At 40.9% G+C, this 23,598-nt stretch overlaps 2 protein-coding genes across 3 annotated transcripts; one reads left to right on the top strand and one right to left on the bottom strand.

Moving 5' to 3' along the window:
* The first annotated feature begins 8,617 nt into the window (after positions 1 to 8,617).
* On the top strand, positions 8,618 to 14,614 carry CCNG1 (cyclin G1). 2 transcript variants are annotated; one of them, XR_001412707.1, is made up of 8 exons: positions 8,618 to 8,818; positions 9,469 to 9,732; positions 10,840 to 11,093; positions 11,699 to 11,777; positions 11,860 to 11,958; positions 12,202 to 12,396; positions 12,477 to 12,693; positions 13,067 to 14,614. XR_001412707.1 is itself a non-coding variant. In XM_014948119.1 (7 exons), the coding sequence occupies exons 2-6, from the start codon at positions 9,469 to 9,471 to the stop codon at positions 12,391 to 12,393; spliced, it is 888 nt and encodes a 295-aa protein (XP_014803605.1). In that variant the 5' UTR covers positions 8,618 to 8,818; the 3' UTR covers positions 12,394 to 12,396; positions 13,067 to 14,609. The 2 variants fall into 2 exon arrangements, 1 of the variants encoding a protein (XP_014803605.1); XM_014948119.1 differs by lacking the exon at positions 12,477 to 12,693 and having other exon boundaries at positions 13,067 to 14,609.
* A 748-nt stretch (positions 14,615 to 15,362) lies between these two features.
* NUDCD2 (NudC domain containing 2) lies at positions 15,363 to 19,802 on the bottom strand. Its single transcript, XM_014948120.1, has 4 exons — positions 19,556 to 19,802; positions 19,292 to 19,340; positions 17,850 to 18,001; positions 15,363 to 17,351 (listed from the first exon to the last, which is right to left on the bottom strand). Exons 1-4 carry the CDS (start codon positions 19,742 to 19,744, stop codon positions 17,268 to 17,270), a joined length of 474 nt encoding a protein of 157 aa, XP_014803606.1. The 5' UTR covers positions 19,745 to 19,802; the 3' UTR covers positions 15,363 to 17,267.
* Between the last annotated feature and the right edge of the window lie 3,796 nt (positions 19,803 to 23,598).

Below are 23,598 nucleotides of genomic sequence, written 5' to 3'. Positions count from 1 at the left end.
GTTCTGCACATGGACTGAAATATCCTAATGCTTCGTGTTCCGAGCTGTGTACCAAACACTGAGTTCCTACAACAGCATGGATGCTCACTGACTTACAAGCTGCTGCATTATAAATCTGTGGCTTGGAAAAAGCTATTTAACTCTTGATTGTTTAAACTACTACCTGAACTACTTAACCCATTCATTTAGTAAAGCACATTAGTAATTACGATCAATTAATAGACCCTCTTATCTTGAAAATCCAATACAGGTAACAGGAGTCAAACTATTTCCTCTTAAAAAAAAGGATGTAGCACTCTATTGGGGCACTGGGAGAATAAATTGTTCCAGTCTGACATGAAGCAATCTTCTGTGTACTCAGAGTATTTATGGGACACCTTGCAGAGTGTGACAGAGCTCTGCTTTTGAGAAAAACAGCAGCAAGATTTATTGGAGGAGAGTCTTTAGCAAGGCACAGATATAGGCCTGGCTTAAAAGGCTTCTTCCTTTCCACCAAGCTAAGACATTCACAGGATCCAACCCTTAACTTTGCTGTTCTACTGTCACCTTAATGCAATGATTTAGGAAATAAAAAAGGTTTTAACTGAACCTGCTCTCCAGTCTAACTTGCCACCTAAATGCTAAAGCTGCTTTTTTGTTCATGTGCAAGCAGGGACAACAGACAGCACATTAGTGTGGAAACACACTCTCAAGCCCGTAATTCTACAGGTAATAAAAAGGAATTTGCACTAGAATTATGAGACAGTTACATTTCTCAATCAAAAAGCTTAAAATAACTTCACCGTAGAGTTAACTTATTTGCAAATATATCTGAGTTTAATGGCTCTTGAGGTTGGATGGAACTAGAGTCAGAGGAAAAAGCTTAAGCTGTAAATAATACTTTATAGTGAAATCAAGACACTAAGTAATTAAAAAAAAATTGGCCATGAGATCAGATCTTTGGGGTGGGGAGGAAGATCAGCTCAGAACTGAGAAGTGTGTTCATCAAGGAAGCATGGAACAAAAGATCCTCAAATATTGCTTTTAGCAAACTATTTTCAACCATTTTTAATCCCCTGATTTTTGAAGTTGCATTCATTTGGAATTTACTGAAATGTCTATTTTTTTTTATTTTTTTTTTGTAAAATGTTTCTGAATTTGTTTACTTTGCTTCCTAACATTTTTTCCTGAAAAAAAAAAAAAAAAAGACAAAGCACATATTTCCATGATGTCAAGATGCAGCTTGGATACACAAACTGGTGTTTCCAGGGTGGTCAGGACCAATTAGCTCATTATCAGTAAGCCAAAAGCAACTGTGCAGCACCCACACAAGCATTGGAAACCTTTAGGCTGCAAGCCAAAAAAATTAAAATATTGAAACATGACTTTATACTGTCTTAAAATAACTGAAGTGTTTCAAACCGTTCCCAGACTGCTCCTCATAGGGTGATTGAAAAAAAAAAATCCAACGAAAAACTTACACACACCTTGGAAGGCTTATTAGTAATCATAAGTCCCTGGTCTCAGCTTTCCCTGACTATTCAGAAAATCACTGTGTTCTGAATCCAGCTGAAACTATTCTTCCTAGAAAAGCCATCCTGAATCTTTTCAAAATGGGAGGAAACACGTAGTTGAAAATTAAGGGCAGAGAAGATGTAATCATTAAGAGCTCAGGACTGCTGCTATTTTTTTCAGTTTCCACCACAGTATCTAAGATTTCATACCCCATGCCCTTTTCTTCTAGGACAACTAACTACACGCTGGTCCTTTTTATGGTACATGTTGACTGTCTTAACAAAGGCTGGGAGAAAGGGGTGTGAAACAGCAAAGAATTTATGCAAAGTATTACAATTGCCATATTCAGTCTGACAGTATCCTTCTCCCAGTTGATTTATAAAAAGGAAACGCAGAGCTCATTGCCTTTCTTTTTGGCCTATAGAGTTCTTTCTGTTTAAGAGCTGAAGAATTCAAGGGAAAGCAAAAGTCAAAAGAAACTTTTGAAATAATTCAATTTAATTTTCAGGCAGATCATTCAATGTTTCAATGTCAGGGCTAACAGATGCCCTCTATGATCTCCATGACCTTTCTTCTTCAATTAAGTTTAGACATCTAAATCCTTTGCATTAAGGATAGTGGGAGTTAGATGCTTAAACACCTTTGAGAACCTGGATTTCTGTAAGCTTAAATGAAGCCTTTGAAATTAGAATCCCACAGTTCCCCTGTTCTTATGCTGGATTTTAAATTATGAACAGGCTTTCCCTAAAGCAGGTCCAAATGACTTGGAGACTTGTCTCCTTAGCCTCCCAGGCTTCCCTCCCAGTATTCACAAGCACTAGTATTTAAATCTATCCAAGAGATCTTTAATCTCTCTTTTTTACATATTTGATACAACGAGCTTCAGTAAAGGAGTAACAGCAGACAAAGCAAATCTCTTACAGGGCCTCACATTTACTTGGACAGTTTCACCTCCTCCTTTTTATTTCCCTTTCTTTCTTATATGCACTTCTTTAGAATTATGTTAATGAACTAGCACAGGACAACTATTACAATAAGGGAACAAGCATGACATAACTACTGATAACTGTAATCAAAATCCTGATTCTCCTTGTATGCGTGGGTCTATCTGAATTGTACATGAAGTATAAGAGAAGGGGCAGGGAAGAAACCTTTCCAGCTCCTACAGTAATCTTTTTGTTTACTGAAATCCTGGGGAAAACAGTTTCAAGAAGCTTTATCTTAATTCTGATGCTATAGTCATATAAATTTATACGGTGAAGGTGAAAAGCCAACATTAACTTTAGTAGTTGTCTTGAAGACAGGGTGATATCAGATACACAGGGTGGAAGAAAAAAACATTTCCCAATCCCAAGGACTCAGACTGTATACACACATTTCTCCAAATAAAACCACCATGTTGCAGTGGTTCCTGACATTAATCAGGCGAGTTACAGAGTCGCAGAATGGTTTGGGTTGTAAGGGACCTTAGAAATCACCTAGTTCCAACCCCCCTGCCCTGGGCAGGGACAACTCCCACCAGACCAGGTTGCCCAATGCCCCATCCAGTCTGGCCTTGAACACTTCCAGGGATGGGGCATCCATGACCTCCCTGGGCAACCTGTTCCAGTGTCTCATTACCCTCACTGTAAAGAATTTCTTTCTAGTATCTAATCTAAATCTCCCCTCTTTCAGTTTAAAAACATTACCCCTTGTCCTGTCACTACACTTCCTGACAAAGAGTCCCTCTTCAGCTCTCCTGCAGCTCCCTTCAGGTATTGAAAGGCCACTATAAGGTCCCCCCGGAGCCTTCTCTTCTCCAGGCTGAACAACCCCAGCTCTCTCAGCCTCTCCTCATAGGAGAGGTGCTCCATCCCTCTGATCATCTTCGTGGCCCTCCACTGGACCCCTTCCAATGGATCCATGTCCTTCCTGTGTTGAGGACTCCAAAGATGGACACAGTACTCCAGGTGGGGTCTCACAAGTACAGAGTAGAGGGGCAGAATCACCTCCCGTGACCTGCTTTTTGTAGCCCATCACAAAATAACACTTCTGCCACAGTAGAAATTCCTCTAGCTGATAACAAGAGGTTTATAGTCTCCAAAGGATTTAACTATGGTATTTGTCCTCTGCCTTTTCACCATAAACTCTTGGTTTTGTCCAGAACAATTCACAGAAAAGGAAGCCCTATTCATTTCAGCAAATATCCTTACAGAAACATTTTTAAAGATCTTATATAAACTTGTGGGGGGAATCGTTAATGTTACTTAACATCAATACAGTAGAAGGATAATGAGAAAACTGTGTACTAAAAAGTACTAAGACTTTCCCATGAAAGCCTGCTTTAGATTAAAGCTCTTGTTTATAATTACACTATTTACAACAAGATATAAAGCATTTTTCCTTTTAATACAAGGCATTTTGAGACCAAGTGAAGTGGAAAGGACACAGAATTTTCTATATAATCAGACAAAAGTTTTGAGAATCAATTAATGAAGACGAAAGAGCCAGTGCACAGGATCACTCCACCAGGAAACACTAGCCAGAAGCTGAGGACAACAACCCTAGCAAAGGCAGGGCAGGACTTGGTGGCATGACACCACCAGAATTCCAATCAACCAGTGTGGACAAGCAGGCAGGAGGGCTGACTGCAGTTCTTCCCAGACCGTAGCTCTGAGCTTAAGTGAGGCTCCTGAACCCCTGGGCAGGGAGTGTGGATGGAAGTCCTGGATGAGGCTTGTCCAGGTAATTAAGACCTACTGGTGCTCTCTGATTCTGGCAGTAGGGATTGAACATACCTTTACACAGATTTCTGAAAGACATACAGACATAGATGAAACAGAAAAGAGGTGAAGATGTCACTCCCACTACTATTCACTCTGCTTCTATGGCAGGATCACCACATATCCCTGCAGCAGTCCCAGAACTAGCACACTCCTTAGTTTGGCTCAGCCGTATACATAGGGATCAATGTGTCTTCAGTCACCAGACCGATTCACAAGAATATCCGATGTTCTTGACTCAGGAGTGACAACAAACAACGGGGTAAAATAGTCATGTAGAAGAGAAGATGTAACACTTTTAGCCAACTAGTCTTAATCCCCTATCTCATATCTTCCAGATCTACTAGGGCACAGCTGCAGCACAGTTAAGAAATTCCCTCACCTGCTTGCTGCCACCCTCTTGAAAAGTATCGTACCCTGTCACAGCAGATTGCAGAGCAGATGGAGTATGTGCACTCACTTGAGTACAAAGTCTGGCACCTTAGAGCAAGACACTTCTCACAGCTACTGCTCAAGTGGCTAACAGCAGCCTAGACTCTGCACCAGGGATGAAGGTGTTTTGGACTTCCACTTGCCAAGTGTGTAAGCCCTATAAATGTTTTTAAATCAAAACCTATACATTACATTTAAATGTCATTAGTTGGTTTTCCTTGTTTCCACTTCAGTCCAGAGTCCTTATTGCAAGAACAGGAAACAGGCCAGTGGCTTTGGCTGCTGTCAGTGGCTTCCAACCAGCTCTATGGCCCACTGCTTTTTAGAGTTCTCAGTCTATTTTTAGCAGCAGTTGAAGAAATAAAAGCTATTTAAAACAAGCAGCATAAAAAGAAGTATCGTTTGCTTCACATGATTATTATGTGCATAGTAATGACAGGAAGACTACTGCAAATGTTTTCCAACTCAAAAAAAAAAAAAGAAGAAAGCTTCCTATGCAATATCCAATTTTGAATTTTAATTTAGATAACTCAGATTATTTACTGGCAACAAAATATGCATATTCATGAGATCTGATTTACTATAATCTTTATTTCTGATGTTCTGCATCTGTGAATACTTGAAGTACTTGAGTTTGCATTCATGGGTAATTATATAGGAATCTCAGAGTAGCAACAGATTGATTTATAGTTAAGAGTTTGTAGCACAGAAAACCAATTCATTTTCTTTCAGAAGGGCTGCAGCAGGAGATTTGGGACTGATGGCTTCCACCCTCATTTCTGAACAAATTACTTTTTATTGTCTAATAGACATTCAAATCAAGGTCATTATAATGATGGTCAAAACAGTGATTTTTAGATGCATTTACCAGTACTTAGCACAGGTCTGAAGAAGAAAGTTAAAAAGGCAGCAAGTAGAAATCTTTAAGTTAGCTTCTGTGAAAGTGAATGGTGCTTTAGAGGGGAAGCTAGACACACTATTTGGTCATTTCACCTTCACACCCAAGAGCTCCCTCCAGTTCCCTCACAATGACTTCTATTGAGCTTTCTAGAAATCCAAGCACTCACTATGCAAAACACATTTTTTTAAGAAATCTCTGCATCTCTAAGCACACTTATTTCTGGTCTTGCCTTTCTTGTCATTCATTCCAGCCTTCAAATGAAGGAGCACAACTAAAGGCTTCCCAGGAAAGCTACTCCCTCTTCTTCCTGGCCTTGTGTGACAATAGACCAATGAATACTAGTAATAACAGCCATTAACACAGAAACGTGGAGGATGTGCAAAGTACTTTTTAAATCGGCTTTGAATCACTGTATTTAGAGCCACTCAGGCTGTTACTTTGTGAGTCTAACCCAGTGAAAACACATACAGTGCTCTCACCAATACCTTGCAAATGTTTGTAAACAGTAAAAAAACCACACATATGAACAACTTTTGCTGAACAAAAATCTCTTGTAATGTCTATTTTCCACACAGTCTGCTGTAATTCTACAGCATTACTCCGAGACACGTAAAGATAATGACAACTAGAGTTTCTCAAAACTATAATGCAAAGACCTACCTCTGAGAGCAAATCCACGATGTCATTCCTTTCAGGTAGAAGTAACCAAAATTTATGCACACCAGATCATAGTTGTTTTTTGAGTGCAACTATGTCACAGTCTACTAGCTAAGAAAAGTACCTTGTTCTGAACAATTATTCTGAACAATCTATCACATCTCTCAGCTAAACTGTCTCAGGTGAGTAGATACATGCACTTCTTTTTTTTGGCCCCACAAATACTGTATGAATTTTACCTCAAAGAACTTTAAACCCATCTTGTCCTCTGCTGCTGGCAGATGTGACAAGCTCTAATGTTATAAGCATTATGAATAAAACACTGTGCTACAGAGGAGGGTAAAATATTGCCTGGAGCAGGTGTTGGCCGTTTGCAATTTGCCGCCACTTGAAGTGCAACTCATCCTCCCTCCATTTTGAAAGAAAGGCTTAAGTACTTTAGAAAAAATGCTTGCAACAAATGCAAAACAAACACGTTTATAAGCAGAAAATGTAGATATGGAAAAAACCCACTCTGTCTCAGAGTACATAGCATAACTTTTTTGACTTGTGTGTTGAGTTGTGGACTATCAGTAGAGCTAGCTAAACGTGATGCCAGGAATGCTGCCTAAAAGCTAAATAAATCATTCAACCTTCCTTTCAGAAAGATCCTTGAACAACAGATGAGCTGATAGACTTCACTGAAAAAAAACATTATTCTCAGAAAAGTTGTCACCTAAGTTGTACTGAAATCTTGGACTTCCTGAGAGAATTTCCAAAACCCATAAAGCTCACATGAATTTAAACTTTTTCAAGCCCTTCTGAGATCCAGAGAACTTCCTCCCATCTGTAAAATGCACATATCTTCAATAACTATATATTGAATGGTAAAAAAAGTTTAGGGTTGCATATCACCTCATATGTTAGTCACAAGTCAACATACATTTTCTTAGAAAGGTCAGAAGATCAAATATAGCTAAGAGGTTTGCCTTCCTAAAAACTTTGCACTACTGAAAATACCACTTCACTCCTTAAAAGAATTTTAAGCCTTTCAACCAGTAGACACTAATCATCACAAAAGAGCTTGAAAGTTTTAAAATGAAGTAGAAATAACACCCCAATAGTTTTAGGAAGGCAAGTACTTAAGCACCCTTAACCTGCTTGAAAGATGTAACATTCATTATAGAGCTGCAAAACACCTCCTTCAGCCCTTTCTCTGCCTTTATAAGAAAGTGGAGTCCACTTTCAATAAAAGAATAGGTAATGGAACATTTATTAAATAAATAATTAAATAAGTCTTGGGCCTCAACCATGCCCTAAACAGAAGCTCTCTGTAGTAAGCAACTCCCCTTACTTGCCTAAAGTCAGTTCAGAAGCAGAATATTTTCTGCTCCTGGAATAGTTTTAAACCCTGTTTTAAATGTTCTTCAGCAATACCATATTTTTTCCAGATCTTTTAACATAACTACTTATCTTAAATGAATCAAGCTTATACTTAAGTTGACCTAATACCTTCAGCAAACTGCAGTTAACATTCAGCGGCAACACGTCACGTTCCCCTACACATAACTCTGAGTAACTCCTGTAAGCTTTCTGCGCAGAAAGAATGTTTGTTATTTCACTCAACCAAACAGAGAAGGAAGATGAGGGCAGATGTATTTGTAAACAGCCACCTGAAGCCCAAACCAAGCTTGCCACCTCAGGCTGTTTTAAGCAAGAACTTGATTGGGTTCTTCTATAAGTCCTGACTTTCCATGAATAAACAAAAATATTTCTGAGGTACCAGAAAGTATTAAGAAAAAAAAAATCCTTACTGGTTTGTAGCTAAAAGATTTTGGTCCTGCAGGAGATGAGAGCAGTCACAGGGCCAACTTTCACCAGCCCTCAGTGCACCAGGACACGCTTCCAACATCCCTGACCTAAAAATGCAACAAAAAATTGCAACAAAAAATTGCAACAAACTTTTAAAAATCACTGATACAAGGTCTTGTGAGCACAGTGAGCAAACGTTCAGTCTCCCACCGAGTGGCCGTACCCAGCCTCCAGCAGCCCCAGGCACGGCCGCCTCAGACTGGGGGTGGTGGGACTAGGCCTTACCCTGGGGGCTGCCACCCTGGGACACAAGCTGCGACCCTCACACTCAGAGGAAAAAACTGTTGCAGCAGCGCGGGAACCCCACCAGGGCTCGGTCCGTCGTGCTCTCCAGCCTGCCCGCCAGCAGCGGGGTTTGAGCGGGAGGAGGTTACTCCGCACGTCGGTGCCCGCCACCTCCCGGCGCCGCCAGAGGCCGCCATCGTGCCGGTCCGTCTCCTAGCGACGGCGCTCCGCCCCCTCCCGCCATCCACTCCCCGTGATTGGCCTGCCTGGAAGTCTATCACCCCCTCAGCCCCGCCTCCTGTGCCGGGCGGAGCGGAGCCTGGGCCGGTGCGGGACGGGATGGCGGCTGTACGGCCTTCTCCCGGGGGTCGCTGGTGTCCGAGTGACCTGGGCAGTGCTTTAGAGTAACCCCTCAGTGCTTCCACCGCCGTCACCGTGGGTCACGCCGGCTCGGAGCACTCTTTGAGAGAGAAGGTAGCGGGGCGATAGGGACAAGGTAAGGGTGCGGGGTCGGGCTTCACTGGCGACGGGTTTGGGTTTCTCCGCACCGGGCCCGGCCCGGCCGTGAGGCGGTCGTGGGCCCTCCGCCCTGCCGTTGGAGCTGGCAGGTCACTGTCTCCCAGCGAAGCCCCTGAGGCGGGGAGGGACAAGCCTGGGCATGTCCCGGGGAGGCGGCGCCTGCGCGGCCCTTCTGCAGCTGCCGGCCCTGCGGGGCGGGGGGAGCTGGCTGCGGGCCGGGGGTCTGCCGCCGTCACCTGGGCTCCGGGGTCCGCGGCTGTGAAGCCCTCTGGCCTGGCGCCGGGTCAGCAGCTCTGTCACCCAGTGCGGTGGGCGGTGTAACTCTGAAGTTAGAGCTGAAAGATACCACTGCGGTGAGTAGCGGGGCGGCTGCACCCCCGGCCGCCCAGCTGATGGCTCGGGGCGGGCCCAGCTCGCTCTCTGCGGGGAACACGCTGGGGTCACCGCGGTGTGTGCGCCCCGGCTGCTGCATCTAAGCTGCTAATTAGCAAAAGTACCTTTAAATGATTAGGTCACATACCGACAGAGAAAAGAAAGTTTCAACCTTTACTTGGAAACAACTGTAACTTGTTAAGTTTTTTTCCCCTGTTAGCGGTTTGATACACTTATGTTTGCTTGTCCTTACAGATGATTGAAACACTTGTAACTACTGAAGCTCAGGAGCTGCTGTACCAGCTCACAGCCCTGCTGGAACAGGAGTTAAGATGTCAGCCGAAGGCCTCTGGCCTCAGACTAATTGAATCTACTCATGATAATGGTCTCCGAATGACTGCAAGGCTGCGTGACTTTGAAGTGAAAGATCTTCTCAGCTTAACTCAATTCTTTGGCTTCCATACAGAGACGTTTTCTCTAGCTGTGAATTTCTTAGATAGATTCTTATCAAAGATGAAGGTAAGGCTTCTTAAAGTATAAATTCTAAGTCGTTACCTTATGCTCATAGCAACATTGTTCCTCTTGTAAGTTAGAATGTCTTGGTTTTAAATGGCTAAAGGTTAAGCTCCTTCCAGAGATTCTGATTGTGTAAGAGCTAAAAAATGGCTTTCTCTGTTCAGATTTTAGTATTCTTAAGAAAGCTCTTTCCTCTGGAGAATAGAAGGAAGAGGGCATCAGTTTCAACTTGAGGATGTCTCTAGGCCTGGAAATGCAGGCCATATTAATGGGTTAGATCAAGACAGATTGTCTTCCCTGTTCCATGTATACAGCAACACCTTACATTACTTATTTTACTGCTGTTTCAAACTACCAATAAATTTTGTGTATATCAAGAGGCTTGATGGTCTTCAGCACTCAGAATCTGGTAAAACATTTAGTTAGCACGTCATTCTACTGTGTGTATGTGTCATGCTGACCTGGGTTGTTTTAAATTGTCTAACAAGACAGGATTACCAGTACACGATTTTGTCAAGAACAAAAGCTTGTTTTCCTTTTGTGTTAAAACAAAAATGAGAAAGCTAGATGGACCAGGTAGAAAAATAATTATTTGAAAGACTTCTGAATCCAAAATAGGCAGTAAAAATGGAAACTGTAGTTTCTGTAGATGATAATAGGTTCATTTATACATACTTGTACATATATGTGTGTGTATATATATAAAAAAGAGTAAAAAAACCCAACAAAACAAACAAATTTGTTTTGCATAACCCAGTATGTCCAACACTTGAAGTCCTAAAAGCTTGATTAGGCTATTATAGAACATCATTAAGAAACTTGTTCTACTTCAATCAGAATATATTGTTGTACAGTCTTGCTTTTTAGATGAATGAGGCAGAACTTGTAGTGTGTAATGGTCTTCTTATTTAGTTAAATAAATTCTTATCTAAGAACGTAAGCAGATAAAAGACTGATTTCTTGATCTTGGAAAAAACAGAACAACCCTCCCCACACCCCACAATTTTTTCCTAAAATAGACTGGTTCCTATACAGTTCCATACTTACATGTTGAAATGGGTGATCAAAGGCCTTCCTCTTTGAAAGTAATAACAATTTCCTGTTCTTTAGGTACAGCCTAAACACTTGGGCTGTGTTGGACTCAGCTGCTTCTACTTGGCTGTGAAGGCATCAGAAGAAGAGAGAAATGTTCCCTTAGCCACTGACTTAATTCGAATAAGCCAGTACAGGTTCACTGTTTCCGATCTGATGAGAATGGAGAAAATCATATTGGAGAAACTGTCTTGGAAAGTCAAAGCTACAACGGCCTTCCAATTTCTACAACTGTATCATTCACTCATTCATGAGAACTTAAGCTGTGAAAGGTAAAATATCTAATACTTACTTTGCTACGACTGCATATGATATGAACGCCTATGTAGAAAAAAAAGCAGGGAAATCACCCAAATAATTGGCCTTTCTATACTGAAAAAAAAACCAACACAAACTTCGTCCTTTATTGGTAAATATCATAAATGTGAGTTTCTGAAGCTAAATTTTATTTTAATTTTAAATGTTGTTTGCAGAAAGTGGTCTGAAGACTATTGCTCTCTGAGCCAAACCCCAAACTTGCTCAGTAATGATGGTATAATAAATCTCTGCTTATGCTGCACTAATTATTGCCTCACTGCAAAGACTTCAAAATGTGGCTTAGAAAGAGATTCCTTTTGCTAATAAGCATTAAAATTCCTTGTTGATAAGCCTATTTTGACAATGCAACTCTCCCAAATGTAACACGAGGTATATTTTTGGCACTAGGACTGCCAAAACTGAACACCTGTTGGACTGTAACCCTAGAACTTCTGGGACAAATGAGGCCCTTTTTTAGATAATGAACATTCTCTCTGCTTCTCTTGAGTTCCCAGGGTGGTACTGCTTTGATCAAGCTTGTGTTGTTCTTATACATTTGCTCATCTGTTTTTTATTATAGGAGAAAATACCTTAATTTTGAGAGACTTGAGACCCAGCTTAAAGCATGTCACTGCAGAATCATGTTCTCTAAAGCCAAGGTAAACTTCTTGAAAGCTCAAAGACAATGAGACTACTGAAACTTAACAAAGCAGTGTTTAAAAATGCTTTCTCTCTCCCCAGCCTTCTGTCTTGGCACTGTCTATCATGGCACAAGAGATAGAAGAACAAAAACTACTGGAGTTGACAGAGGCATTGGAATTTCTGCAGTCGCATTCCAAGGTATGTATACATTAAGTTTCAGGGGAGGAAGGAAACTAAAATGCATGCAAGGGCCTAGACAGTGGGGAAGGGGCAGGTCCATTGGCATACTGGTGTCTTTTGTGGCTTTGTTGGTTGGGTTTTTTTTCCCAGTTGGTTTGGGATCTTTAGCTTCCTATCTTACGTGAAGAAGCTTAAAATACATATGTGAAATAAAAATTTTATGAGTTACTAACATATGGGATTCTGTCTCACTATTTATAGATAAACAACAGAGATTTGACCTTCTGGAAGGAACTGGTGTTGAAGTGCCTTACAGAATATTCCTCGAGCAAGTGTTCCAAACCAAATGTCCAGAAATTGAAATGGATTGTGTCTGGACGTACAGCACGGCAGCTTAAACATAGCTACTACAGAATAACACACCTTCCTACAATTCCAGAGACCAGCTCATAATAGGTAATTCCTTGTAAAATCAGCTTCTGATAATGTAGAAGAAATTAGCTGTTAACTACCTCAAAGTTTCTTATTCCATATAGGTAACCTCTTGAAGACATGTAACATAAACGGTAATAGGCCTGTCATAGAGGCTGGTCTGTTCTCGTGTTCATGCTTGAGCCAGTGCTGTACCAAAAGAAGTGGCAACCTAATATGTGAACATTGGAGAAAGAACTGATCCTCTGGTGTGCTGTGGGAGCAGAAATGTGTTCTACAGGCATTGGGACCTCATTCAAACTAAAATGTGGAATAAAACTGGTAAAAAGGCAGAGGGAAAAAACCAACTTGGCTCGATCCTTTCCTAAAAAGAATCAACTAAGAGGAAACAGCTGCCTATTAGAATGAGTTTCTTGTAATTGTTCACTTAAACTACTTAAAAGGAAGATGGTTTTATATTTTTACTTGTATTACTGTCTGTTTACTAAGTCTAAAAACTGTAATTCCGTTACTCATATTACTGGTTTTTTGCTCTGTAGAAATTGTGAACTACTTCCTTATCTAGACCTTAATTCCAAAGGCTATGTATTTTCTGTAAAAGCTATCTTGCTGTTGTCTTGCTGCATGAAAGTCTGAAACTTTGGCTCTTGTGGAAAGCCCTTCAGTTGACTTTTTTTTTTTTCCCCCCTTACAGGAATACAATAAAAGGAGGAAAGAACTATCCTGTGACCTTGTCAACAGACACGTGAATATTTGAGAAACTAAGTTTGAAACGTGATCTTAATAATGAAGAACTCATGGAAAGAATGTGTAATGTTTGAGACTAAAGATCCTTCCAGAAAATATGTTCTTACTGTGATGATTACAAAAAATATTCAGTGTCAGTTTTCAGTCTTATTTGTTAGACTGTTTACTGTTCAGTGAAATACCACAATACTGATACAAGGAACTTTAACACCTTATATTTTGTAGAGCAGCTTGTGTAGTCTAACCTTGGTTTACTGTTACTGCAGGTGCTGAATTATATATTTAAATTTAAAAATCTGGTTCACTTTACAACTTTCCAAAGGTTACGTGACCGTAGCAGAGTGCTGCAGTGTCTCAGTCGAACTAAGGACTAATCCTGCTCGATATTGATGACAATAGCAAATGCCTGTCAGTCCCCATGAGACGCTGTTAGGGCAGTGTCATGTGTCCACATGTTCCTGCTGGGCAGGGCAGTGGCCTTCTACCCTAGACACATTAAAAACTAGGCTATGTGAACCCTCTGAAAGTGTCAAGCAGCTAGAGCAGGGGAAAAGAGAAACCTTGTTTCATTATCTTATAAAAGGTAGTCACTAACACAGCATCAGTAACTTCAGTATTTTCTAAAACATGTAGTTTACCGAGATTACAAATTATTTCACAGCATACAAACTTTATGCTACGTAATGAAGGCTGAAGGAAAGTACTGGGTCACCTGCCCCAGATCTGACATCAGTTTTCCAAAGTTTCACTGTACATTGCTGATGCTGAACAGGTGCATTTTTACAGGCACAGTAGGAGCAAGGCTAATGCCCCATCTTGGCCTGTATGTAGGAGCAATCTAGTGGAGAGAGATTGAAGATGGCTTCAACTCTGATCTCCTTTATGGTAAACTTTGCAAAATACAACTGTTTTTTCTGAAGACCAGGTCAGTACTTGAGACATATCGTGCTTCTGGAGCTAACAAGGAAGTGAATAATAAGAATGTATTATTGTATGTAAGAGGAATAGAGGGGTTGGGGGAATGTTGCTAATGACCTCTTGAGTTCTGCATCATGGTGGAGTAGAGGCTGTTAATTACTGATTGCTATATGAACTGACTTATTGGAGAAGGATTGATCAGAATGTTCTGAATGGTGCGGGCTTGGATGTTAGCCAACCAACCCTTTCCCCTTTATGGTAATAGCTGAGGGGAAAATCGTTCTTTGCATATCTCAAACTAGTGAAACCTTACACAGAAGACTTCATACCAAAGCTCTCTACTGGACAAATCAAGGCGTCTCGTGAGCTCATGGGAGGGATTACATCGTACAACATTAAATTGGGTTTTGCATCTGCCAGGGCTATCTGTGCATTGTGCTGACCTGTGAAAACTCTACCAATGACTGGGACAAAGGTGTGGTCAGCCTACTGGAGACATGGAGAAGATGCAATGCGCAATTCTAATTGTCATGGCTCAAGATATGTACCTTTCAATTAAACATTGAAATGTGCTTAACTGAGTAACTTTTTCCCTGTTTGTTATGAAACATCCTAGTAGGAAGTCTCTGAAGTGACATATCTGAACAGTACCTGGTAAACTTCAAGGCAGGAGGTAAGAGATTATACAGAGTTTTTGAATTCATTTATATAACTTTTTTTAAGAGGTTGAGGCTGCATGGGAAAGGGTAGAGAACCAACAGGCAAAAATCAAGGTCCTTGATAAAAATTATTTCGACTTGGCCCATGATTACTCCAAATCCTTTGAGATGTAAGTAAGTGTCAAGATTGAGAAGACTGACTGAAGTAGCTTAGACTGGTCAAATTTTACTGCAGCCCTCTTCTGTTATTTATCTAACAGTACGTATCACCTATTTCTGTACATTGCAGTAAATACGAGGATGGTACTTGCTTAAGAGAATCTGGCACTCAGATTTCTAATCCCAAGATATGAATTTTTGCACTGATATGAGCATCCCAGTTTGACTAGGTAGAAGTTTAGCTATACATTTCTGTATGTATGAAAAATGCCAGGCAGCTATCCTCCCCTCATTTACATAGCAAAGTAGCGCTCTCACTGAGTGCACAGGATTACTTCCTGTAGAGTGGGTTGCCCTGGATACTGTGTCACATACCCTAATTTATGCATCTGTCAAATACGTGTTACTGTTTGCCAGTGACTGAATCCCAGTGAGACTGTTGTAAGATGGAACACAAACCACCATTTGTTGAAGCATAGATTAAGAACTGAGAAGATACTCATCAAGGAAAGTCATAGCATCAGTATCTTTTTATTTTCATCTAGACTTTTACAAAATTAGAGGTCTGTCTACTTAGAGTAGAAAATAAAGTAGTTAACCGAGTAGTTAAATTCTTTCCTCTTCAAACAGTTCGGAGCCATGATACCCAAATACATACCTCACAGTTGTCCTCTTTCCTTCACATCAGCCTCAGCCTTAGCTGTAGGATGTCTCTCATGCTACTTCATAAAGCAGAAAACATGGGAATGAAATTTACCTTGGAAAGTGCATGTAGAAAGTGTAAGTTTGTGCACTGAAATGTCAGCTACTGTTCATAACTTCTGTTATAAGCAAAAAGCACAGAAAACGGTCCTGTGCAAATCAACTGCAGTTACAAAAAAACCCAAACAAAACTATTTCACTGAATAGTACTTCAGCATTTTGATGCACCATTAACTTTTCTGTCTTCCCTGTGTTCAGTTACTTTTGCAGCGGTCTTGCTTATTTCTTACCTATACCATCCACCTTCTATACTAGGATAATGATAAAGATATGAAATTTCATAGCCATAAATCAACATTTGATACTGCAATACTTTCCTTTGTATAGTTAGGCAAGTTCTCTAAAACCCAACCACAGTGTATGGACTTATTTTCTGTTCTGTAAAGATGACATGGGTAGAAGGAACATACCTGATTCCTTAAGGAGTATTAACATTTCCTCATACAAGACGACAGCAGTGGATATTATTCCAGTGAAAGCATTCTTCCTCAACTGTTGCTTCATTTTTGCCATATGCCAGCTGAAATAATGATAAAATTTTAGAAAAACGGCTCAGCAGTATGATGAACATCTGCTGCCAACTTATCTTCTGTGAGACTTCTGCTTAGGAGTTAAGTATAGGCAGTAGTTCCGCTGTTCAGAATACAATTGGATTTGGGAATCACCTTTTCTTCCTGTGGTAGTCTGTTTGACACAGCCTTATCATGTATAATGCTGTGGCTGGAGGTCTCTCAACTGCATCCTTAACCACGAGTAGAAAATTCCTGATAAATAATTGGCACATGCAAAATATTCGATTGTGCAGCAGTTAAGTTTAAAATGGGGCTATTAAATTTAAAACTATCTACAAAAATTTACAGCTGCTCAGATATACTATCAACAACTTGTGCTATATGTCAGTAATGAACACATGCAAGATACTGTTTCCTATTTAGGGACTTCCTATTCCTTTCACAAGTCATTATATTCCCTTTCAAAATCTTAAATATTCATTCTGAAAGGCTATATGTTAACACATAAGATTACTTATATCCAGAGTTTCACCTGACCTTTCAGTTTTCTAGTATTGCTTACCTGGTAGCAAGTATTAATCATTAGTACTATATTTGACAGCACAGTGGATCATAAAACCTTATTTGAGGCAAGATGCAGTAATTTCTTTATTTAAGTCACACTTTTAGAATGACATTTATGAGTTCTCAGAGGACTGCTACAGAGGGAAAGTGTAACTGTAGTCATCCCAAAATCCTTCCTGTTGCAAGTTAAGAGAAAATATTAAATATCTTGCTTATAACATTTGTTCTTCACCAGTAAATAAGATATTCTTGCATAAAGAGAAGTGGTGAATTTATGACTGACTATTTTACTAAGGTGTTTTTTTAAAAAATCATCAAACCCAACACTGCTTAATGATGTTACTTCTTTATGTACACCTTCCTCTATAGTTTGTCCCTTAGTATTAGAAAGTTATTGCAGCTTATAAATCAGCTGGTAACAGTTTGTCTTCATTCTATTGGAAGAGATCTTCTTTCTCTTCACTGAAGTAATTACTTGACAACAATCTGTTGAAGAGATCATTGAAGTCTTCCCCAGTTACATGATTCCAGTCCTTAAGTCTGTAATTCCTCTCAAGAAGCACAGATAAACAGTTTACTTCTCAAGACTAGAAAAGTCTGGTCCTCCTTTGCTGTAATTTCCAGAAATTTCTGCTCCGCTGAAGTCAAATCCAGGGTTCTGATAGAGATAAAAGAAAAGTTTAATAGAGAGATTATTCGTAATCAAAATGTTTAAAAAAACCCAACCAACCAAGTCTAAAACAGTTTCTGTTAATATTCTGTCATTGTAACAAGGACATACAACAATCAACTTGTCATCCAAACAAACATATTCAGTAGAGCTCGACGTTAAAAGTTTCTTCTAAATATGACTATGACAATTCTAATTAATAACAGAAACTGTTTGCGGCCTACATTACGTGAAAATCTTAGTATTATGCAACAAACCCTAAAGCAGCAATACCCTTCTCCCAACCTCATCTTACCTTGTCACCAAACCGTCAGACTACAGACAGACTGATAAAGCCCTGTGAGCCTGCTATATATACATAGATCTGTACCTTAAACTATATGTTTCTGTGGCACTGGACAGCGGAACAATTTTGCTCAGCTTTCGTGGCCTATGCTCTGTGTGCAAACACAAAATATAAGGAGGAATTCTGGTTCCTTAACTTGCCTCTCTTTGGAATCGCTCCAGTGTAAGTTTCCTTTGCATCTGGTCCTGTACCCAAGGGTCAGCAGCATATTCGTTTTCTAACAGAGACGTCCAACAATTTCCAGCATCTCGATTTGTCTTCATTAGAACAATTCGTATCAGCTTCCTGTCTTCTGTTGAATGCAAACAGACGCACAAAACAACCATTAAACTCAGTCCTACGTGCTAGGCTTTTTTGTTGTTTCAATGAATTCACCATTAACAACCACAGGATCTTTTTGGTGAAGTAATTTAAATTCTTAAAACCAATGCCAACAGGGTTATTGATAAATAAATAAACAAACATTAACAAGAAACAGAAAGGCTGAAGCAAAGACAGCCAATATGGCCATCTCCCCCCTTTCTAGCCTGTAAAATGCTAAAGCTGTTTTAAGGGATTAAAACACAGTTCACAAGTACTTCTATTGCAAACATAAACTAACCTTTTAGAGAGCTTCATAACAGAGCAAAGATTTAATCTATACGTATGTATGTATCTCAGCTAAGGCAATAATGAAGGATTTGAGGTCAGGCTTTACAGAGAGTTATTACCAATAAAAACCAGAACTAAATTTTAGCAACATATAGAGATCTAATTTAAACATAGACAGTACACTTATAGACAATATATTGGAAATACATGTCAACATTAACATGTAGAATGTTTAGTTCTACTTAAATAAATACAGCATTATAAAGTGTATTATGAAGATTATTCCCATACTGGAAAGAGTAGGCTTCATAATGTTTATGCTTCTAGTTTTTTGTGTTTAAGTCACAAAGTCATTAATCAATATTTAGAATAAATATTGAATGGAAAACAAAATCCATCACAGGAAAACACTGAGAGGCAGTCTCTTTTTTGACTGCCAAAACCCAAAATATTTTGAACACTTCACAATATGTATTATGCAGCCATCTGAGAAGCTTTTTTTGCTCATTTTCTGTAGGTGCCTCAGTGTGATTTTAGATTGCTTTTTGTTTCTTTTGGACGGTAGGTTTTGTGACCCATCTCAAAAATATAATGCATATAGTGTCACCTATTGCAAAAATAGAATGCATAGAAGAAGGAGAAAAAAAAACCAAGAGAAGCAGCAATTATGGAGAGGCGCAGGCCACACAACTGTACCATAACTGTCTAGCTTTGATGAGGGTTTGCAAAAACTATATGGAAGTGTTTGTAATCCACTGATTATGGACTTCCAAGATATGGCATTTTTCCATTAACCTTAACCTCTAGGGCTTTTATGCTCCCTCAGTTCCTTGGTCTGGCAATAACGATTGTCTCTTTTACAAAGCTATATACAAGGAAAAAATAATATTTCCCATTGAAAAAAGGGGTGTGTATGTGTGTAAACTCTTCTGCAGCATCTTGTGATAAGTTCTACTCTCCTGATAACGTCATTTGAAATGCAGGTTATTACCTAATGTCCATGTTCCTTCATCAGTTATTGTGGAGTCGAAAAGTTTACCCTGCAAAAGACACGCACAATATTACAAACCAGGAAAACCTGACCGGTATCCAGCTCACAGTGAATTGTGAAGTATCGATTTATCAAAATCTAGCTGTTTAAAGAAGGGAGGAAAGGGGGGAAAAGCCACCAAAGGGCAGACGGGTACTTGTAACCCCCTCGGGAGCTAGCGAAGTGCCCCCCCCGCCCCCCGGCCCGGCCCGGCCCGGCCCGTACCTGCAGCAGCTCCTGGCCGCTGACGGAGAGCGCGATGTGCCGACTCTGCAGGCTGCAGCGGACGTCCTTGGCTCGGGTGCCCGGCGGCACCCGCACCTCGATGAACACTTCCTCCAAGGTCTGGTACCAGCGGCCCCAGGGCGTCCCGCAGGGCACCACCCCGCTCCGCTCCTCGAAGGGAGCCGACATGGGAGACGGCGGCCCCGCACCGCACCGCAGCACACCGCCCCCCGGCCCGGCCCGGCCCGGCCCGTACCTGCAGCAGCTCCTGGCCGCTGACGGAGAGCGCGATGTGCCGACTCTGCAGGCTGCAGCGGACGTCCTTGGCTCGGGTGCCCGGCGGCACCCGCACCTCGATGAACACTTCCTCCAAGGTCTGGTACCAGCGGCCCCAGGGCGTCCCGCAGGGCACCACCCCGCTCCGCTCCTCGAAGGGAGCCGACATGGGAGACGGCGGCCCCGCACCGCACCGCAGCACCGCCCTGCGCATGCGCGCGGCACGGAGGCGGTGGCCCGCCCGGTGCGCCTGCTCCGTGACCGCGGCGCTGATTGGCCGAGCGAGCCTGGAACGGGAGGAGATGATTGGCTGCCCCTGGTGCGTGGCGGCAGCCGTTGGTGCCTTTGAACGCTGAGGCGGCCCTGCTGCGGCGGGTTCTCTCTGTCATGGCGTTCTCCAGAGCTCCGCTCCGCCGCTTCAACCACAGCTCCGGTACGTGTGGCGCGGCCTCCCGGCCTCGGGTGGTGGGAGACAGGGAGGAAGAGAGAGAAAGGGCGGGCGGGAGGGAGGGAGCCAGCCAGCCAGCCAGCCAGCCAGTCAGTCAGTCAGTCAGTCAGTCCGTCCGGGCCCGGTCGTGCCTGAGGGAAGAGGGAGAGGCCCGCCGTTACCTCAGCGTGTCCCAGCGCCTCTGCCTGTGCTCCCCCTGTGAGGGGAGTTGCCGGTAACGCCATGTAAGGACCGCGTAGCTGAGGGCTTGTAGGAGTCTCCTGAGGAAGAGAAATTCCCGTGTCAGGTCGAATCCTGGTCGGAGGAAAACGGCTACTAAATATAGCAGTGAGCACATCTGTGTATGTACACGCTGTGTAGTAAATAAAACAGTGACAAATCAGGTTTTGCTAGCCTCCTGGTATAATGATACAAAACTACAAAAGAAACATACAGAAATAGTTATAAGGGAAGCTACTCAGGGCATTTTCTAAAGTAAAAGCTTCTCACGATAAGCTTTTGGCCGTAGCTGGGTTCTTCTCTACTACTGTTACTTCTCTGCTATTGAAGTTGATGCCGCGTAGCTGAGGGCTTGTAGGAGTCTCCTGAGGAAGAGAAATTCCCGTGTCAGGTCGAATCCTGGTCGGAGGAAAACGGCTACTAAATATAGCAGTGAGCACATCTGTGTATGTACACGCTGTGTAGTAAATAAAACAGTGACAAATCAGGTTTTGCTAGCCTCCTGGTATAATGATACAAAACTACAAAAGAAACATACAGAAATAGTTATAAGGGAAGCTACTCAGGGCATTTTCTAAAGTAAAAGCTTCTCACGATAAGCTTTTGGCCGTAGCTGGGTTCTTCTCTACTACTGTTACTTCTCTGCTATTGAAGTTGATCTCATCTGCAGAAAGCTGAAGCAAGTAGATAAGCTTTTATTAGGCTTGAGACTGCCTGGCTAACAGCAATTGTATGTAGAATTTGTAGGCATTTTGTGTTCTCTGCTGTTTCTCTTAAAGTCAATTGTTTAAAAAACTTTGGTTTTTGATCTCATCTGCAGAAAGCTGAAGCAAGTAGATAAGCTTTTATTAGGCTTGAGACTGCCTGGCTAACAGCAATTGTATGTAGAATTTGTAGGCATTTTGTGTTCTCTGCTGTTTCTCTTAAAGTCAATTGTTTAAAAAACTTTGGTTTTTTTTAAATCAAAGTTTAAGTAACTTAGTTCTTTGGAGGATAAGTTTGGCATTCAATAACTAGTCTCTTCTAAACTGGAAGAAGATGTTTTTAAAGAAGTTGGCTTTTTATCCTTTAACATTTTAGACTTAGACAGGCTTTTTCACTAACTAGCATTAAGATTCTCTAACCGTCTTTAAATCAAAGTTTAAGTAACTTAGTTCTTTGGAGGAAAAGTTTGGCATTCAATAACTAGTCTCTTCTAAACTGGAAGAAGATGTTTTTAAAGAAGTTGGCTTTTTATCCTTTAACATTTTAGACAGGCTTTTTCACTAATTAGCATTAAGATTCTCTAACCATTTGGGTTTTTTCTTTATGGAAGTTAATGCATGGTTATGGCTATTAAGATGCTCTGTAATATTGTATATGTAAATCAGTTTCTACTTTTATTAGCAGTGTAATAAAAGAATCCTTCCCCCCATGCGTGCTGTATATTTTCTTAACATTTATGTAGAGATTGAGAACTGAGACTCAAATTGTTGGTTGTTTGGGTTGGGGTTTTTTTTCTTGCTTACCTTAATTGTTCTCTGCTTTTCTGAAAATCTCATTTCTAGTATGTACCCCACTGCAAGAAACCTGTGATATTAGATCTTCAGATGCACTGAAAAGTTCTCTGTCCTCTGAAACACACCAACGGATTAGGAAACAGAAGAGTAAGTAGTCTTAAAAGTTGCACAGAACACAATGGCATAGTATCTTTGAATGCTACAATTGTTAGTGCTTACATACTGTTACTATTCTGTTCTTGCTTAGAAACTGTTTTGTGTTGCAGAGGCTGCCTACTTTGAATGCTACAATTGTTAGTGCTTACATGCTGTTACTATTCTGTTTTTGCTTAGAAAATGTTATGTGTTGCAGAGGCTCTCTGCCTGCCTTCTAGCTCAAGGGGATAGCAGCTGTAAAACCATGCCTAACAATCTTCTGAAAGTAGCTTTATATGTGATTTCCCTAGTTAGGTTGACCTCTGGAAATCAAATAAATTATTTAACTATTTCACTAACCTTGTTTTCATGGATATTTTCATGGGTTTTTCAGATATAACACATCCCTCAGTTGAAAACTGACAGCACAGATCTGAATGGTGGGGGGGGGGAAATTGGCAGAAGCTGAATTCCCAAAACAGACTGTCATCTGGTAGTCTTTCTCTAAACTCTTGCAGGTGACTAATATTGAACTGCATGACTGTAATGAGAAAGCAGCTGGTATTGAGTTGTAAAGTGGATTGTCTAGTAATCAGGTGGCATTCTGTTTTTTGTTTAAAAAGCTGATTGAGCTTGTGTGGTTTAATTTCTCTCACCATATATGTGCACACCCTCTTCCTTCACCATTCTTTTCACTATCCTTCAGGTGAGACAAATTTGAGCAGTGAGAAGAGTGTACTTACCCCTGTAACTGGAAGGAGACTTGCATCTCTCGGAGCAACAGTAAGACTCTTCTGTGGTGTCTGTAGCACTATTAAATTCCAGTTAAAGCCCATTGTGACTAGTTAAATCATGTAACCCCTTTATACAGTTCCTATTAACTTACCTGAGTAAACTATGAAACACATTATTGTGTCTGTATTCTGTGGTAACTCAGAAGGAAAAATGAAATTTCAGGGTCTTTATGAATGGTGTGATTGGGACAGAGTCTTTTGTATTACAATGTTGGGGTGTTTTGCCTCTTGCTCACCATATAATTAGGGTGCAGCTGCTTCTTTTTAAGGAGATCGTGTTTCTGCTTTCATACAGTGGATGGGGCAGAGCAGAAACCTAGTGGTAAAAGAAACAAAGAGAGGATGATACTGTATATACAGGTTCTCAGTGCAATGTGTGAGGACACAGATTTGAAGATGCATAGCTGATCCAGTTGAAAAATTATAATCCTGACTTAATAATTCAGTTTACTAATACTCCTGTGTAAGATGTCCTGTTGTAGGATGAAATCTTGCAAACAAACCTGAGGTTAAGAGATTAAAGTGGGTTTTTTTGTAGAGTTATGGGGATGCTAATGTGTCAAAGCTTCTTAATTTCCTTCCTGTAACAATGGTAATGAACTCTCCATTCAGAATAAAGCTTAGAAGAAAGTACAGTAGTAAAACCTATCCTACCCTGATACACGTCTGGGT

This window comes from Calidris pugnax, unplaced genomic scaffold, assembly GCF_001431845.1.
Source record: "Calidris pugnax isolate Ruff unplaced genomic scaffold, ASM143184v1 scaffold27, whole genome shotgun sequence".
NCBI lineage: Eukaryota > Metazoa > Chordata > Aves > Charadriiformes > Scolopacidae > Calidris > Calidris pugnax.
This window is presented reverse-complemented; position numbering and strand designations above follow the sequence as displayed.

Bases quoted from the DNA above. Each gene is read 5' to 3' on its own strand.
- CCNG1 (XM_014948119.1), top strand. From the start codon at position 9,469: ATGATTGAAACACTTGTAACTACTGAAGCTCAGGAGCTGCTGTACCAG. The intron at 9,733-10,839 runs GTAAGGCTTCTT...CCTGTTCTTTAG, and splicing joins GATTCTTATCAAAGATGAAG to GTACAGCCTAAACACTTGGG. The intron at 11,094-11,698 runs GTAAAATATCTA...TTTTTATTATAG, and splicing joins GAGAACTTAAGCTGTGAAAG to GAGAAAATACCTTAATTTTG.
- NUDCD2 (XM_014948120.1), bottom strand. From the start codon at position 19,744: ATGTCGGCTCCCTTCGAGGAGCGGAGCGGGGTGGTGCCCTGCGGGACG. The intron at 19,341-19,555 runs GTACGGGCCGGG...TGTCTTTTGCAG, and splicing joins GCGGCCAGGAGCTGCTGCAG to GGTAAACTTTTCGACTCCAC. The intron at 18,002-19,291 runs GTAATAACCTGC...TGCATTCAACAG, and splicing joins TGAAGGAACATGGACATTAG to AAGACAGGAAGCTGATACGA.